Source organism: Phaethon aethereus, assembly GCF_964289735.1.
Source record: "Phaethon aethereus genome assembly, chromosome: 5".
Lineage (NCBI taxonomy): Eukaryota > Metazoa > Chordata > Aves > Phaethontiformes > Phaethontidae > Phaethon > Phaethon aethereus.
In genome coordinates, this window is record NC_138579.1 from 17,493,549 (window position 1) to 17,509,358 (window position 15,810).

A 15,810-nucleotide genomic window follows, 5' to 3' on the forward strand; every position below is an offset into this window, starting at 1 on the left:
TCGCCGGCGGGCCGGGGGCCGCGGGGGGCTCCGCAGCGCCGGGGCCGGACCCGCCTGCGCCCGCGGGGGCGGTCGGGCCGGGGGCCGCGCTGCCGCCCACGCTGCTCCCCGGGGAGGCGGTGCGGGAGCCCCGCCGCCGCTGGGGCGGGGCGAAAGGGGGCGGCAGGCGGGCAGCTGCCCGCGGCGGCGGCGGCAGCAGCGACGGCGGGGGGGGGAAGAAGTACGACCGGACCCGCAACCCGCTCCGCCCCGCTGCGCGCCGGCGCTCCGCCGCCCCCGGCCGGGCGGCGGGAGGCGGGCGGGAGGGGAGGGCCGCGGGGCGCGGCGTGGAGAGGGGCCGCCCCCCCGCCCCGCTCCGCGCCCGCCGTCGGTGCCGGTGCAGGCGGCGGTGGCGGTGCCGCCGGCTCCCGCCGCCCCCCTCCACGCCGCCGCCTCGACCGCGGAGCGGGCGGCCCCGCGGCCCCATGGCCGGGCAGGAGTGGGACTGGTTCCAGCGCGAGGAGCTGATCGGGCACATCAGCGACATCCGCGTGCAGAACCTCCAAGGTAAACCGCCGCCCCCGGGACACCCGTCCTCCGCCGCCGCGCCGCCCCGCTCCCCCTCCGCACCTTCCCCCGGTGCCGAGCGGGGGGCCGGCGGGGCCAGAGTTTCCTCCGCGAGCGGCGCCGGGCCGACGGAGAGCCCCTCGCGGGGACCGGGGCTCCGCGGGCGCGGTGGGGGCGGCACAGCCGGTGTCCCCGCCCGGGGGACGCTGCCGCCCACAGCCCCCTCCCGAGGGCCGGCATGGGGCTCCGGCGCGCCTCGCTCCCCACGGCGGGACCTCCCCGGCTGGGCGGCGCCGGGGCCGGCCGCGGGTAACGGGAGCTTTGCTTGCTGCTCCCCGCGGAGCCTGGCACCGGCGCCCCACAAGCTGCGGGGCAGAGCCCGCCCTGCCACTCCGCCTTGCCGGGATGGAGGTGCTCGGCCGCGGTCGGGATACGGCTCTCGGCCCGTATCGGCGCGATCTGAAGGGAAGCTGGTGGCTCTGCGAGTACTCGGTTCACCTTCTCGCCAGCTTCTGTTGAATAAGCACGGGCAGAGGTTTTGGATAAGTCATCCGCGATGCTCTCCTGTTGTGCCACAGGCACTGCTGGCGGAAAGGGTGCCAGTACCGCGGGTTGAGTGTAGTTCGCTATCGGTGGAGTAGTTCCTCCAAAGTTACGTTTGCTCCTCACCAGCTAACTCCTCGTCGTTGGCAAGGGCAGCAAGAGTCGATGAAAGAAGAGAAAGCAGCAGTGCTTCATGGGAGAACAATTCGTTTAATGTAACATACCAGTCTTAATCAACAGCTCGCATCATCCTGCAATGTATCTTCACGTTCCATAAAAATAATAGACTTGAATTATAGGTCATTATCTCTTCTGTTTATGCATAATGACGTTCAGGCACAGTCTACTGGCAGAGGCAGTGCAGTTGCTGGAAATTAGTTTTGGTTTGGCTTGATTGTAGAAGATGTATAATTTATCAGAAAAGAGACCCAAATTAGCCATTCTTTCAGCCCTGATGTTCTATTAATGCAGTTAACTGCTGATGGGGTCACTCCACAACATTTTGACCTGCATCATCATAACCTCTGAAATTCAGTTTTTGAGTACAGCCAGGGCTGTTGATTCCAGGTTGAACTCCCTTGGGTTTTGACAGTCTCTCATTACAGTATAATTCTACATTTCTGACTCCCGACTGTCTCTTTTGATTCTGTGTGTCAGCATGGATGGCCCGCATCTGAAATCTTGTTGCTCAAAACTGTAGAGATTAAACCAGGTTTAATAGTTAATTCATGGGCATTTTTTGAGAAGGAATAGAAAAAAAATCTGTTCTTAAACAGAGCAACACGTTTTTGACTTTGCCTGTCAGACATTTGTGTAAGAAGGAGTTAAACTCATTTCCCTTTCTGGAACTTAAAATGCATTTATACAGATGCATACAGCCTTCTCTAAAATTCCTATAGTCCTGTAGGAGAATGTCATACTACAGGGCAAATTCCTTTGAATAACAAACCTCCTATTCCCTTCTTACCATACAAGAGGAAATTTGAGAGATACATTGTCACCTTCCTTGCACTACTAAATAGGGTTTTAAGAAGTTTTATGCCCCATGTGGGCTATTGTAGGGGAGAAGAGGCATTTCTTCTGTGTGCTGCTCCAAAGCAAGTGATAATATTCATCCCTTACAGTAGCTATGATTTGTAACACATAGTTCTCAGATTATCTTCTAGAGATGAAAAACATTTTACAGATGGTGAGTCTGATACTCGGGAGAGTGTGATTTTTGTCACTGAGGAGCTCAGTGGCAAAGCATGGTGCTTCTTTCTCTTCAGTATCATTTCTTGTAAAATGGCAGCATATGCTCTATGTTCGTATGTAGTAATTCAGCTTGCTCCTGCTTTATAATTCAAAATTCTCTCAAAACAATACGATCTGAATCACCGCTAGTATCATTGTCTGTCAGATGCAGAATCAGTAGCACTTTTGGTGGGCTAGAAAGTCATGAGTCTAGGATGAAAACTAGCTGAGGATGGTGCACAGCATCAGCAGAGCTCCTGCAGGGCCCTGCTGCTCAGGGCCACATGAAGGGTGGCGGGTGGTGAGGGTCCCCATCTGCTGCTGCATCTCCTGCTCCTGCAGTGCTCTCTTGCAAGACCAGCCGTGTTTAGTGTAGGTGCTATGAAGTTGATGATTTGCCTTATTCCAGAATGCTTCCTTTCACTGGGAAATACTATATATGTGAGGGTGCTTCCCTGTCTCTGGGGACCCCATGATACGGATTTAAACCCGAGTGGTATCTGCGATGCACAGGGAGTATGTTTTAAGGAGAGGATGGGAGGCAGCAGCTAAATATTTGCAGATTTGAACAACACATGAAAACACTGGCATATCTGTGTGCAGAGACGGAGACTGACCACCACCTTCTTCTGATGCATGGAGCCAGTCAAATGCGAGCTCTTTCAGGTCTGGAAGGCAGATAGAGGCATTACTGTCATGCTGTGTCCCAGCCATCCTGCCCAGCAGCCGAGGGAAGAGCCCAAGGAGGTGAGCCCCGGTGGTAATGACCGTGAGAAATGGTACCACGAGCACCTGAGCTATATCAAAGTTTCTGCAGGCATCATACAGCCATCTGCTGTAGCAGTTTTCCGTACCCTTTCTACCTCCTTTTCTAAAAGCTAAAATTATTCATTTGACTTGAAAAGTTCTTCGTTATGTCTTAGCTAAGCTATAGAGCACCGCTGATGTAAAATACTATTTGGAGACTATATGCTGTTTCAGTCTGTTGCATCTTCCATCTCTAGTTTGGTAGTTCCACATCCAGGAAGGAGCCGGGATGCCGGTTACGGGGAAGTGTCTGCTCTCATGGGGGTGCTTTTTCAGTGGTACGATCCCACCGAATTTAGGAGTTGTTCTAGGTACGTGTGCTGGGTGGAGATGTAGCCTCAGGGACTACGTATTCTGTCATGTGAATGATGGGTGAAATTATGGCATGCGTGGGGTTTTCAGCTTTTTCACAGGCAGACTAAAACTGACAGCCGGGGGGGAAATTTGCTGAACTAACTGGACATAGAGGAGGAAAAAAAGATGATTTTAAAAATGGAACTACAGCTGGATATTTAGACATAGGCATATGATGATGGGCTTATTTTCCCTTTCCACCACGATCTGAGATTTTCCATTTTATTTTTTTAAATGAAGGAAGTGGTAGTTCGAATCTGTCACAGGTAAGTGATGCTAAAAGCCAGGCGCATTGCTTCCATTCTCAACAGAGGTAATTCCAGGCAACAGAAGCAAAAGCGACAATCTGATGGAGAAGAGGAGAGGGAAATATAAAGAGGGAATACGTGCCAGGTGTGGTGATGCACAAACCAAGTTCCTGACTCCAGGTCTCTGTGGTTTCTAAATGCACTTAAACTGATATTCTTGTGCTCTTTGTTCTGTTTGTATATTCTTCTTAGTGAATTTCTCCACATACTGAAAGAGAAAAATGGAATGCCTGCGCAGAATGTAGGAGCGCATCATCAAGCAGTAGAATGCTCAATAATTAATTTCCTGCCAGGAGGTGATTTTTTTTTTTTCCTCTTTCTTTCTTTCATTACACCACCAGCGGGAACATTTTGTTACAACACAAGAATATTTTAAAATCGTCCCTACTGGAAGCTTGATTTAGGATCATAAAAATATACTCCCTTATGTGGTGAATTGCACTCACTAGAAAGAGGCAACATCCTCAGCAGGAATTATTCTCTTTTAGATGATGTTTTGGTCCTGTGCTTTGCAATAGTCTGAATGTATATTTAGTAGTATGTATCTTTCCTTACATTCTTTGGGGTGACACATGTGGAGATGAATACTCGTGCGATCAGATGTTTTGTCCGTCTCTGGAAAACAAGTGCTGTTACCACTATTTAAAAATAATCATGGTTTCAACGTTCATTTCGTGTGTTTATAATAGAGTACATGGGCTGGGGTGGCAGAACTCTACCATTCTTCTATCAGAGGACTAGACAAGGAGACCAAAGTCCCGCTACTCGTCATTTCGCTCCTCACTCAGGGTTTCATCCAAAACCCACAGAAATCCATAGATGTTTATTCCTTGATTTCAGTAGACTTAAATACTCTCCTGAGTCTCAGGCTTGCTCTGCTGAGAGTTGTGTTTGGGGGGCTACACAGGAATATACTGTAGCATTGCCAGAAATAATGCCCCCCCCCCCAAAGTGGTGACAAGGTGAAAGAAAGAAGCTGAGCAATACCAGCCCCATTGGTTCCCCATCCTTGCCTGAGTTTGTACCTTTTGGTGAGTCACTTAGTCATAAACTCACAGCGCTTTCTGATTTTGCTTGTCTTCCTTGTTTGGATCCTTACGATCTAGATTTTATAAGCTTTGGACAGTAGTAGCTATAGTTGTCACTGATATGAACCTCAGCTTCCTTTGAGATAACAGGTCCCAAAGCCTGTGTCTTAAGAGGTAATACAGGTGCTTAACTCATAAGAGTTATCTCTCTCTTTCTGTAAGAGTATTTACATATCTTTACTAAATACATCTCTGATGGACAACCAAAGGCAGGTGCTCACAGTCAGTCAGGAACTCTTGAAAATGTTTGTCTCTGTATTTTTGTTTATCCATTTATGTATGAAGCATAATTCTTGTGACTGTTGCACTTAACTACAGAGAGTAATTTTTTTTTTTTTTAATTATAAGATACAGCAGCATTTAGCCTGTTTGCTGTAGCTTGACATGCCTTTCAAACACAGGGAAATTTTACAAATAGGAGATCTTTTTTAATGTATCCATTCATTCTGACAAAAGTAAGGTGCTGTTCATTGCTTTAACTCTTCTGTAACTTGTCGCCAGATTCAGCAGGATTTTATTCTGCCTGTAGATACGTTCCTTTCAGTGGAGCTCTTTGTAGATTAAGGTATTTGGAAAGATTAAATTGCCTGGAGAACCTTAGACAAAGCCCTGTAGAACCACAAGGTGATCCTATTCTATATCAAAGTGAAGCTAAATAGGCCTGAGAGTTATAAATGCAAACCCCCAAAATAAAGATTCAGATCCAGGTATAGAAACCAAAGATAATGCTGGAAACTTAAGTCTTCTGGTGGGGATGGCCTCCATAAGGGCACTGTCGTACCGGACAGTATTTGTCAGCAATGGAAGGAAGAGTTACCTGCTCCAGATGTAGGAAACCCTGGTGGTGAAATGAAGGAGCAGTGAGAGGTAAGACAAAGTACAGATTGCATGTTTCAGCATGCAGTTTTAACAAGGCCAATGCCTAATTTCTCTAACAAATTAGATGTCTGGGCTCTCTGTCCCATTGCATGGATGAAATTACACCGAATTAAAATCATGCCCAGTAGCTCTGCAGTCAAATGAACTCTTACACCTGCATGTTAATACTTCATCGTAAGAGCGGCTGTGTTTGGCATCCGAGCATGGACCTGACTCGAGGCATGGGGCTGATCCGCTGCCACTTGCCAGCGTCACCTTCTCTGTCTTTCCTTGGCAAGCTGTTGTTCAAGCACTGACCAGCCTCAGCGTTAGGAGAGCTGGTGACATCTCAGACCGTATCACTTGCCTGAAGTTGAATAGCATTCGTTCAAAAATTGCAGTCTTCAAAACACTGTGCTAAAAATAGTGCCAATGTAAGACTATAACGTACTTCTCATAGTTTCTCCTGCTTGTTTTTTTGTTTTGTCCACTCAGCTGGGACAGAAATTCAAACAATTTTCTTTCTCTTAAAGACAATTTCAAGGTTATGTTGCTTGCATCCTGAAGTATGTGTAGCATTTGCTTTGAAAATATGACAAAGGGATGGCTTGGTTTCCTTCTTCTGTTTTAAAGACAGCTTTCTATTGGACTAGAAGAAGCAACCTTGGGCATTTTGGCTTGTCAGTGTCCATTTAAATGTTATTTGTTTATGTCCTATGCTGTTTAAACTTACTGTTGTTGCAGAATGATAATGTTAAGGGCATCTGTCTAAAGGGGAAGAGCCAAATGTTATCTGTCTTGTCATGTAGAAGTCAAAAAGATTCTCAAAATTATGTATTCAGGAGAAGAAATTATTAGATAAGCAGTCACATCTGTGTCAATGCTGGGGTGGTGAAGGGCATCACAGCACCTTTTAAGAAATAAGTGTCATTTTCTACCTCTCTTTACCTGCTATTCTATTTTTGTCTCTACCCAACCAGTTAAATACAAGGGACTGTAGGTGGAGGACTGCAGGATGGATTTTTACTTCATTATAATTGCTGCATATTTCTGTGCAAACAGCTGAGCTATGTTTTAACTGTAGTTTGAGGCCTCATAGCTATAAACAGAAGTTTAAATCAGCATCCTTCTAAGGAGGCTCATAACAGCAACAGCCTGGACGTCTACAGAGTGAATGCCTGTGGACATGTAACCAGCAAGCAGAGAGAATTTCTTTATAAAACTAGAAATCCTACTGAATCTGAAAAGATGTTATCAAAACCACTTAAAGATAACTCTAATCTCTATGCCCATTACTTAATTCGATGGCATGATTCAAGATATATTTGTTGAAATACTGTAATACTTTGAGTATTAGTTATTTTCCATTAATTCAGACATATTAAAACATAATTTATGCTGTAGTATCTTGAAAGTTACTCCTGATATGTATCAGTATAATTCAGACCTGGTGTATCTATGAATAATGGGTTACCTTGTTTTTTATGCTTTTTATGTTAGCATCTTTTACTGTTGGTAGTCAGAAATAAGACCTTTCTAGACCGGTGGCGTTGGTTTGCTTCATTATGGCTATTTTAATGTTTTTCTCTTTTGGTAGCATGATTCTAATTGTTTATAAAATAAATGCTCACTAAATATGTACCATGGGATTAATTTCAAATACAAACATTTATATTCCAGTTCTTGTTGTCTTTAATGCATTTATCACTTGGGATCTTCATCCTATCCTAATTAAGACTGGGGGTGAGTGCATTTTGTAGTGTCCCAAGCTGGTCAAAGAAGTCCCTGCTCTTGCGCAGTGTCCATTACCAGGAGACATGTCTGTTTAGCAGCATGTTTAGATTTACACACCGGCCAGACCCCAGCCCTGCAATGCAGATCCTGCAGGCTGTGGTGCTGCCTTGCTCACCCCGGTGATGCTCCATACATCCGAGTCCATCCCGAGCCCTGCTGAAGTAAGGGATGCTCTACCCCATACCCCCCAAATGGCGCAGCTAGGTCAGATTGCGGCACCAGTGCCTTCATGTGCACAGGGATTTTAAGCAGAAGGCCAAATCTTGTCTGAAGGCAGTAAATCATATTCTACTTGTCTGCACTGGTGAGTTTGTGGCTTTTTGGGCAACTGGACTTCTCAGTTTCCTGTTTCATGTTTGTGTTGGGTTGGAGACCCTTGTAGTTACCTGGTTGTGAAATGAGTCTCGAGTGTCTAATTAACCGCCATCCCAGTGAGCGCCGTGGTGCTCCTGTTCTCATGCTGGGACCCCCAGGGTGGGTGCTCCAGACTTGCATGAAAGCTCACATTTAGGTCTTGCACCTGGGTTTGTCCCTCAGAGGGACTAAAGCTCTCCCAAGTGGCTGTTCCTCACTGTGGCTCAGCAGTTGCAGTCTCCAGGTTAACAAAGAGCCTTAAAAGAAAGTATTTTGTATGTTGCACCAGGAAGAAAGTATTTACAGGGGAGAAAATGTACTTCAAATAAACTGCCTACATGAATTTTCTCCCTCCTCACCCAGCTTACCATCACTGTCAATGGTAACATGGCAGGTCCTACTGTTTTGGACCTCTCCCTTGGGAGAATTCGCTTGTTAGCACTCCTGAAATCTGTGAAAGGTCTCTGATGTGCACTAATCTTGCTATTGCCTTCTAACTCTCAAGTGCTTATGGTAAGCTACGTTTTTATTCTTCCAGCCTGTTTTTCCTATGTTTTCTTCAAGAAACCTAAATAAAAGTGCAATAAACCCCTCGATGATCAGGCGGCCATGTGTTACTCATCTGTTGTGAGAGCCGTATCACAGCCTGAACTGAACTGTCCGTTTTACGGGACCGCAGCTGAAGCTCTGAATTGCAGCCAAAGCGCAGGGACTGGTTACGTGCACGGGCTGCCGTTCCATTGTGCATTAATGGTCAGATAGAAGTACTTTGCCATTTTGTTTTAGTCTTTGCAAAGAACCCCCTAACGTATATCAATAGGCGTTTTGCGTATGCAATCAATGTAGTCCACAACTAAGGGCTGATTGTGCTGCTCTTGGCTCAGTGAAAAAAGGGAAGGGCAAGAGAGTCCTGGAACTGTGACAAATGAAAGCAATGCCAACGAAGATAACTTTGTTAAAAACTGGTGCTTCATATGACTGCATCTGGACATGTGATTAAAGCTTTCTGGTTCTTACTGATGTTCATGATAAACATGAACTGCAGTTATAATTTAATAAAGATAAAGTATTTATAAATAACATAGTATGAAATGTCCACTTCAGACTTACGGTCTGCGATATACCTAAGGAAAGAAACATAAATCTGTCTGGGCTGTTTGCCCAGGGAGAGTAACAAGGCAAACAGAAGTAGGCAAATGGGGAAAAACGTGGTCCTCAGAAGCCCAATGACAGCGCAAGAGGGACTGCGGCCAGCACCTTCATGTGATACTTAAAATAGGTGAATCATAAAAATCCTGCCAAAATGAGAAGATGAGCTTTCAGAGACAAAATTCCTGTTGACTACCCCTTTTTGACAAGGTACTCCATAGGCCTATTGCTGGTACAAATCCCGAGCGATTGCAGCAGATACTGCTCAGAGTAGCTGGGAAGCATTCAGTCCCTGCCCTTGTTCTCAGGTTCCACGCTGGGGAGGGGACTGATGTTTAATGCCACTAAACAACATTTAGTTCCTGTTACTCTCAGGGTTTTTTCCTCTCTCTCTTTTTTTTTTTTTTTCTCTTTTAAAGATCTCCATGGATACAGGACAAGGAGTGATTTGAAGTTATAGGGACTCTTGAGTGAATTTTTCCATTTCTGCCCATTATAAAGAAAAAAGTTTTTAAGGGACCTAATGCCGGTTAAAAAGAACTTTTGCTCAGCCTTCTTCCAGAAGTTAATACAATTATTGACCTTGGCCGAAAGAATATGAAGAGTATGAATTTTTGCTGGCTAAGCTGCATTTCTGCTTTTGAATGTAGATGGTCTTTTTGATGTATTCAATGTTGGCCTTTCAAAACTTTAAAACATTGTGTGTTTATCAGAAGGATCAAAGATATGAGATTTAATTGTCTTCAAAAACTGTGTGTATCCAGAGGAAGCACTGTGTTTTGGTTGCTAATACTGCTAAGGGACGCTATAAAATCCTTCGTCTGTAATGCTGCAGTTGACAGTATCCCTCATCATGAGTTTATTTTAGTTTGAGAACTTGGAGGTCACACCAGTGTGACTACTCTGAAGTGAGGAAGCAGTTGTGACCCTGGTGATGGTAGCCCGTGTCTGCAGAAGGGCAGTGCACGCTTCCCGTCCAGTCTCGGGCATCACTGAGAGGGGCCATCCTCAGGAGCTGAGAGATCCAGATGTAGCTGCTGAGGTCCGGAATGCTGATACCCATCTGTCTCTCAAGACTATTTTGAAACTAATTAACACAGCCAGTTATATTAAGTTTTTGTTTCAGCTGGTCAGGTCTTGGGTACCTTTCAAATCCTTGACATCATTTAATTTGGGGGGGACACATTTAAGCTTTTTTTTTATGATCTATCCCACAGCTGCCTCTAGAGCAATTTTTTTTCATGCATATTGAGTCTTTCACTTTTATGCTGAGACTGATGATGAAAACCAGTTGCAGAGGTGGTCTGGATGCCTACAGCGAGCTCAGATGAGACCCCTATGTTGCGTCACTCAAACCAGTAGACAGCTTTGTCATTCAGGTGCTTAATTATGAACCAAACGTTCACTTGACCTCTTGTATTCTCATTTCACTAATGAATGAAAACTTACTAAGAGTGACTGACTGCAGAGCTGCTGCAGTTCAGGCTCTATGAGCCAAAGTTTCTGCTCATTTCATTTATCACACTAATGATCAGTTTTGGAGCCTAAACACAGGCTGCCTCTCAGGAGCTACATGGAAAACACAGCTTAATGTGCTAACACGATGTCCACGTGACAAAAAGATTGGCGTGGGCTGCCCACTTCATTTTGGCTTGCCAGTCCTGCTACACGTGTACATTCTTGCACGCTGCATCCTTGTAGGAGGATGGAGCTGCTCTGGATGTGGAAGTAGCATTTAATAACTGTGGTTTTACAGAGTGGGTTCAAGCTTGAGTTCTGGTACTCAGATAATACTGATGTGCATAGGCTTTCTTTCACACAGCTTTGTTTTTGTCTTGACTAAAACTGAAATGTGTTCTTGATGCATTGTAGCAGGGATTTATTTATATTTCTTTAGTATTTGAGTGTCTCATGGTTTTGGTGTGTTTCTCTAGATGACACCCCTGTGTTAGGGTTGGGAATCAAAGGCACATGAAAGTCAGAGGACTTATTTTAAAGTTACCCAGACAGCCTAATGACATACTTTTGTGTCTGTGAACATGCAAAGTTTTGGTAGAGCAGGCCTTGAACCTTGGTCTTCTCTTTCCAGGGTGACCATTGTAACTACCTGACCAAATTCTCTCTTCACACCTTCTTTTTCTCTCCACCACCTGACAGCAAAAGCTAACAATGTCATCTAACAATTCACATGAACTGTAATACATATATGCTACCTTGTCTATCGTAAACTTTTACAACTTGATAATTCACATGAAGCTACCAACCCGTCTTTTGTCCCAGCATGTGGTGTTCCCATGTTTGGCAGCAGGCAGTTTCCTTCTGGGTTTGCTCATGCTTGTTGGTGTTCTCTCCAGCACACCCCAGTTAGTGTGAAGGCTAACTGAGTGCAATCAGATTTCATTTTGACTTGATTTAGGCGTTTTTTTTAATGCAAGAAGAACAAAATGTTTGTGGAATGGAATCAACCTGCTTTCTTCTACTTCTCCCTGTTTGTGAAGACTTATTTTTTGAAGTCTCATGTTGATCATCTTTATGAGTTACTATTTTATCATCTTAAGGTAAACCTTTTTTTTCTCAATCTGCTTTGGAATTATCTCAGTCAAGATCCAAATCAGCTGTGCTCCCTCTGCCTCTTCTTACTATGCTTTCAGTTCACTGATTTTGTTCCAGGAGTTTTGTTTGCTTTGGTCTGAGTATGTGTTGCTAGAAAGGAGATAAAGTGCAGCTGGGGAAGGAAGAAAACTTGCTACTAGAAGCTGGAACAGGGTAATTCATAGTGAACAACTCCAGGAACTGTAATTTGTTTTCTTTGAGGAATGTATGCTAATAAAAGCTTTCCATTTGCATGCATAAATGAATCAGATTAAATGTTATCCCAGGCTGAACTTGCTGTCAAATCATACTCTTCAGTTCTCAGAATCATCCAAATGTTATTTGAACAGGGAGCAGTGCTATATCCACTGTCATGAAACCCTGTCTCCCTTGTGCAGGGGTCTGAAAGAGCTTGGTGGGGTAGAGAGGAAGACCAAGGGAGAGCTTACTCAGGACACAGATGAGACACATTAACCTTGCATGAATGTAGAGAGAGAGCTACCTAAAGATGTCTGTCTGCCCTGGATGATTGTAAGGATATGTTCTGCAAGAGAAGGAAGTCAGAGGGTTAACAAAAACAAAATTAGAAATAAAAGAGCAATCGGATTCTGTTTTTTCCTTTCTGCAAAGGTCACAGAGGAATGAGGCAATTAATTGCCTCACCTTGAGATGTGGTTTATAATGGAAGCTCTGCAATACCTGAGAGTGTAAGCTGCCTTGACTTCAAGCCAGTTGCAGCCGGTGTCTTGTGGAGTTACAGCTTGATAAATAAGCCATTCAGACCTGCTCCTGGAAGACTCCTTTTCTTCTTTGTTTTCTTTTCCCAGTTTCTGAGGCTCTTCGGTATTTGGCGATCGCTGTCTAGGCTTGGCTTCACGGCACGAGCAGAGGAAAGCATTGTTATTTAGTCTCATGGTTTGTAGAGATGAGTTATTAATACGTAAAGGAATGAATAGATGACAGGTGTTTTGCTGAGCCCTTTCCCCCCACTTTCTCAGTCTTTCCTCCTGCTGGAGCATGGGAAGTACTGAGACCTGGTAACTCCTGAAATAGCCTCGAGTCTTCCCTGGGCAGAGCCTTCCCACTGCACACGGGCACTGACTTGCCATCAGCATGTGCGTAGGTGTTGATCCATTGCTTAAGGCTTCTTTGGGAACCCCAAAGAACAATAATATCCTGTTGACTAGGATTTTACTATTTATATCCATCAGCTGAGCAGCCGCCTCCTCTGCCTGCTCCCTAGTTACCAGTCTGTGAATCTCTCTTTGGACCACGTTGTCTGTTGCATGGTTGATGATAAGATTTTTAATTTCCAGACAAATGTGTTCGAGGCACTTAGAAAGGCAAATGCATTGATGAAGACAGGCGTCAGCTTTTCTTGCTTTGTTAACCTGTTAGCTTTTTGGACATTGTGCAAAGAGACAGGCAGGAAGCTAACCTAAAAATAAGGGGTTAAAATAAGGTCCTATTAGAAAACAGTACAAACCTATAGCAATGCAAAGAGGAAAACAATTAGATCCCTTAATCCCTTATAGGCATGTTTGTGGAGAAGTGCTGACATACACCTGTCAGATTAAAGAATCTTGCCACCCACATACTCTCCCAGCAATTTATTCCTCTGTTTTTCTTTCTCCCCCCCTAGCCCCCCCCCCTTTTTTTTTTCTGCAGCAGATTTTCAATCTACTTGAGTAGAAAAGGTGTCATCTTCTTCCAGAAGAACCCTTCCTTGGCTTTCAAACATAGGGAAAAACATGTCAAATTTAGCCTGGTATTTTCTAGGTGGCTTTTTTAAAGGTGAGCCTTTTAAGAGAGGCTGTACTTCGAAGAGAAAAAATACAGTCAAACCTGTGGGAGTCTGCTAGGGTGAAGTGAAAAGAACGCAATTATTTCACTGCAAGCTTTTTATGAAGATTTTTGAGGCCCTTATCAGAAATGCAAGTGTGTTAATAATGGGACTTAGTTATAAAGTCCAATTGCTCTGGCTCCGATATGGATAAACCCCATGGCAGGGGGAGGGGGTTAAACCTGATCTGAATCAGAAGCAGCCACCGCTCCTAGTCTGAGCCTCTGAACATGGCTCATGTCGCTAACTGGTTCTGCTTCAGTGCCATCCTACACGCAGGTCTGTGGACATGACTTCCAGAGACCTGGTCTTTTTCTGAAGACCTTGCGGGTGCGCCCACCAAGCACTGCGTAGCTCTTGGCTTCCCCGTTCCACCTTCCCTGCACTTTGGGAATGTGATGGTCCTGTACAGTTCCCCTCTCCTGTGCTGTCACTCCCCAGCTCTGCCTTTTGAGGTTTTCCAGTGCATACTTATCCTCCTTGTTAAAGCACTGCAAGCAAAATACAGTGTATTTTCTGAAACCCTTTTTTAATTATAGTGAAAGCTTTGTGCATATAGAAAGTTCGGAGTATTTTTGTTACCATCTGGATACCTAAGCTTGGACAACAAATCACTTCTGACATAATGACGACAGTGTATAATGCCGTGTTCTTCTAACCCGTGTCTCATTATTGTGGAAGCACATGGATTTTCCTGCAAAATGTTGATTCACCATCTGTGCTAGTATTCTTTGTATGAAGTGAAAGACTGCCCTTTGTGTTGCGATTGCAGTGGACCCATTCTGTTTTTAATGACTTCTCTCTCTTGAACCAAATGGGTAGGTCACAGAACAAACTAAAATGACACCAAACAGTACTTACTGCTAATGCTTATTTACCTTCCTTCCAATGTGGGAGCTATCAAAATTTATTAAAGGTGGAAGTCAGAAGATTAAGTGGCAATTTTCTGTTGTTCTCACTTTCTCTTTCCCATGCTTTGGCTTTAATTTGCATATTTGGGCTGTAAACCCCAGGTGTTGGGGAGACTGTCAGTTCCTTGTAGATACCAAAACCTAAATCGGAGTGTGTAAAGGACAGTAACATTGCTGGAGTTAAAATGGTATAGGTAGATTTAAAATGGTATGGGTGAGAGTTGCCCATTGAATGGGTTGCAGCTTGGTTGGAGTCATGTTGCTCCTCAGTTATAAAGTAGCTTAGAGGTTATTTACCTTCAGAGCTCGGCATTGGCATTTTGGAGTCTGGTCTAAGTCTGGGGATCCTCAGCTTCGTTGTACTTCTCCACTGACTTTTGAACTGCTCTTTAAATTCTTCTGCCTTCATTATGAGGCCTGTTATATTTACAAATTAATAGTTAAGATTTTTATACAGAAGGTGTTGCAAAGCAGTTCTTCTCTTCACCATAATGTGATGTGAAATATCACAAAAAAAGATGTTTTATTTGCTCTGAAACTTTATTCCACTATGATATAACTGGTAGCTTCATTCATACTACTGAGTTTCACAGGCCAGTACTGATGGTTTCCAGATGAAACCAATCAAACCCAGGAATCTTCAACCATGTTATTTTTTCTTCATCACTCTCAAGTCCTTCTGCTTTTTAATGTTCTTGACCCTGAGAAATAAACGGAACATCTTTAAGTAAGTAAATAAGTATATTATCAGTAAAAATTTAATCTGCTTCAGTAAATTAATGAACATAGTATTACTTGGCACAGTACAATTAAGGGACAGATTCTGCAACCTTGTGGAGATAAGCTGTTTTATGGAAGATATTGATCTGCTTTTTATTAATGAGTTTTTAAGATAATTTTGATACATCAGTAAATAATACCAAGGGGGAAGGAGACGGCTTAAAAAGAGATTCTTTGTGATGCATTGTGACAAGGGATGCAGAGCATCAGTTGTGGGGTTAGACTTCTCTAAGGATGCTTGCAGGGGAAGATGGTTACAACAGGACAGCAAGAGGAAAACTGCTCCGGAGGGGCTGGAGCTGGAGAAGCTGGTGGAGCAGGAAGGCCACTGATGCCTGTGTTTCAGAGGCAAGTCCTTCTCCCTTCAGATGCAGTGAATGACTATCTGGATTCAGTAACAAATTGGAAACAGCAATAGCAAAGCCTTTCTTAGCTCCTTGAGGCTAACTTCTGGTGGGGTCTAACAAAGTAGAAGCAGCAGTGGCTGGCAGCGGTCAGCAGGGTATTATCAGAGAATTGGCTGGAATAGCATTTTCTGAAACGACAGAATGTGAATAGGAGAGAAAAAAAGAGAAAATTATGAGGATTTCTCTTGGATGAGAAAATCCAAGGGTGTTCACTGGGGACATGGTGGAGGACATGCTTGTGGC

General features: G+C 44.4%; 1 protein-coding gene across 1 annotated transcript in view; it reads left to right on the forward strand.

Moving 5' to 3' along the window:
* Positions 1-464: 464 nt before the first annotated feature.
* The window catches only part of CLMN (calmin), a gene marked incomplete at both ends in the record, with an annotated part of 84,939 nt that continues 69,593 nt past the window's right edge, over positions 465-15,810 (forward strand). Inside the window, one exon of the mRNA XM_082000993.1 lies at positions 465-546. Within this exon, the coding sequence (XP_081857119.1) occupies positions 465-546 (82 nt within the window). The remainder of the gene's footprint in view (positions 547-15,810) is intronic.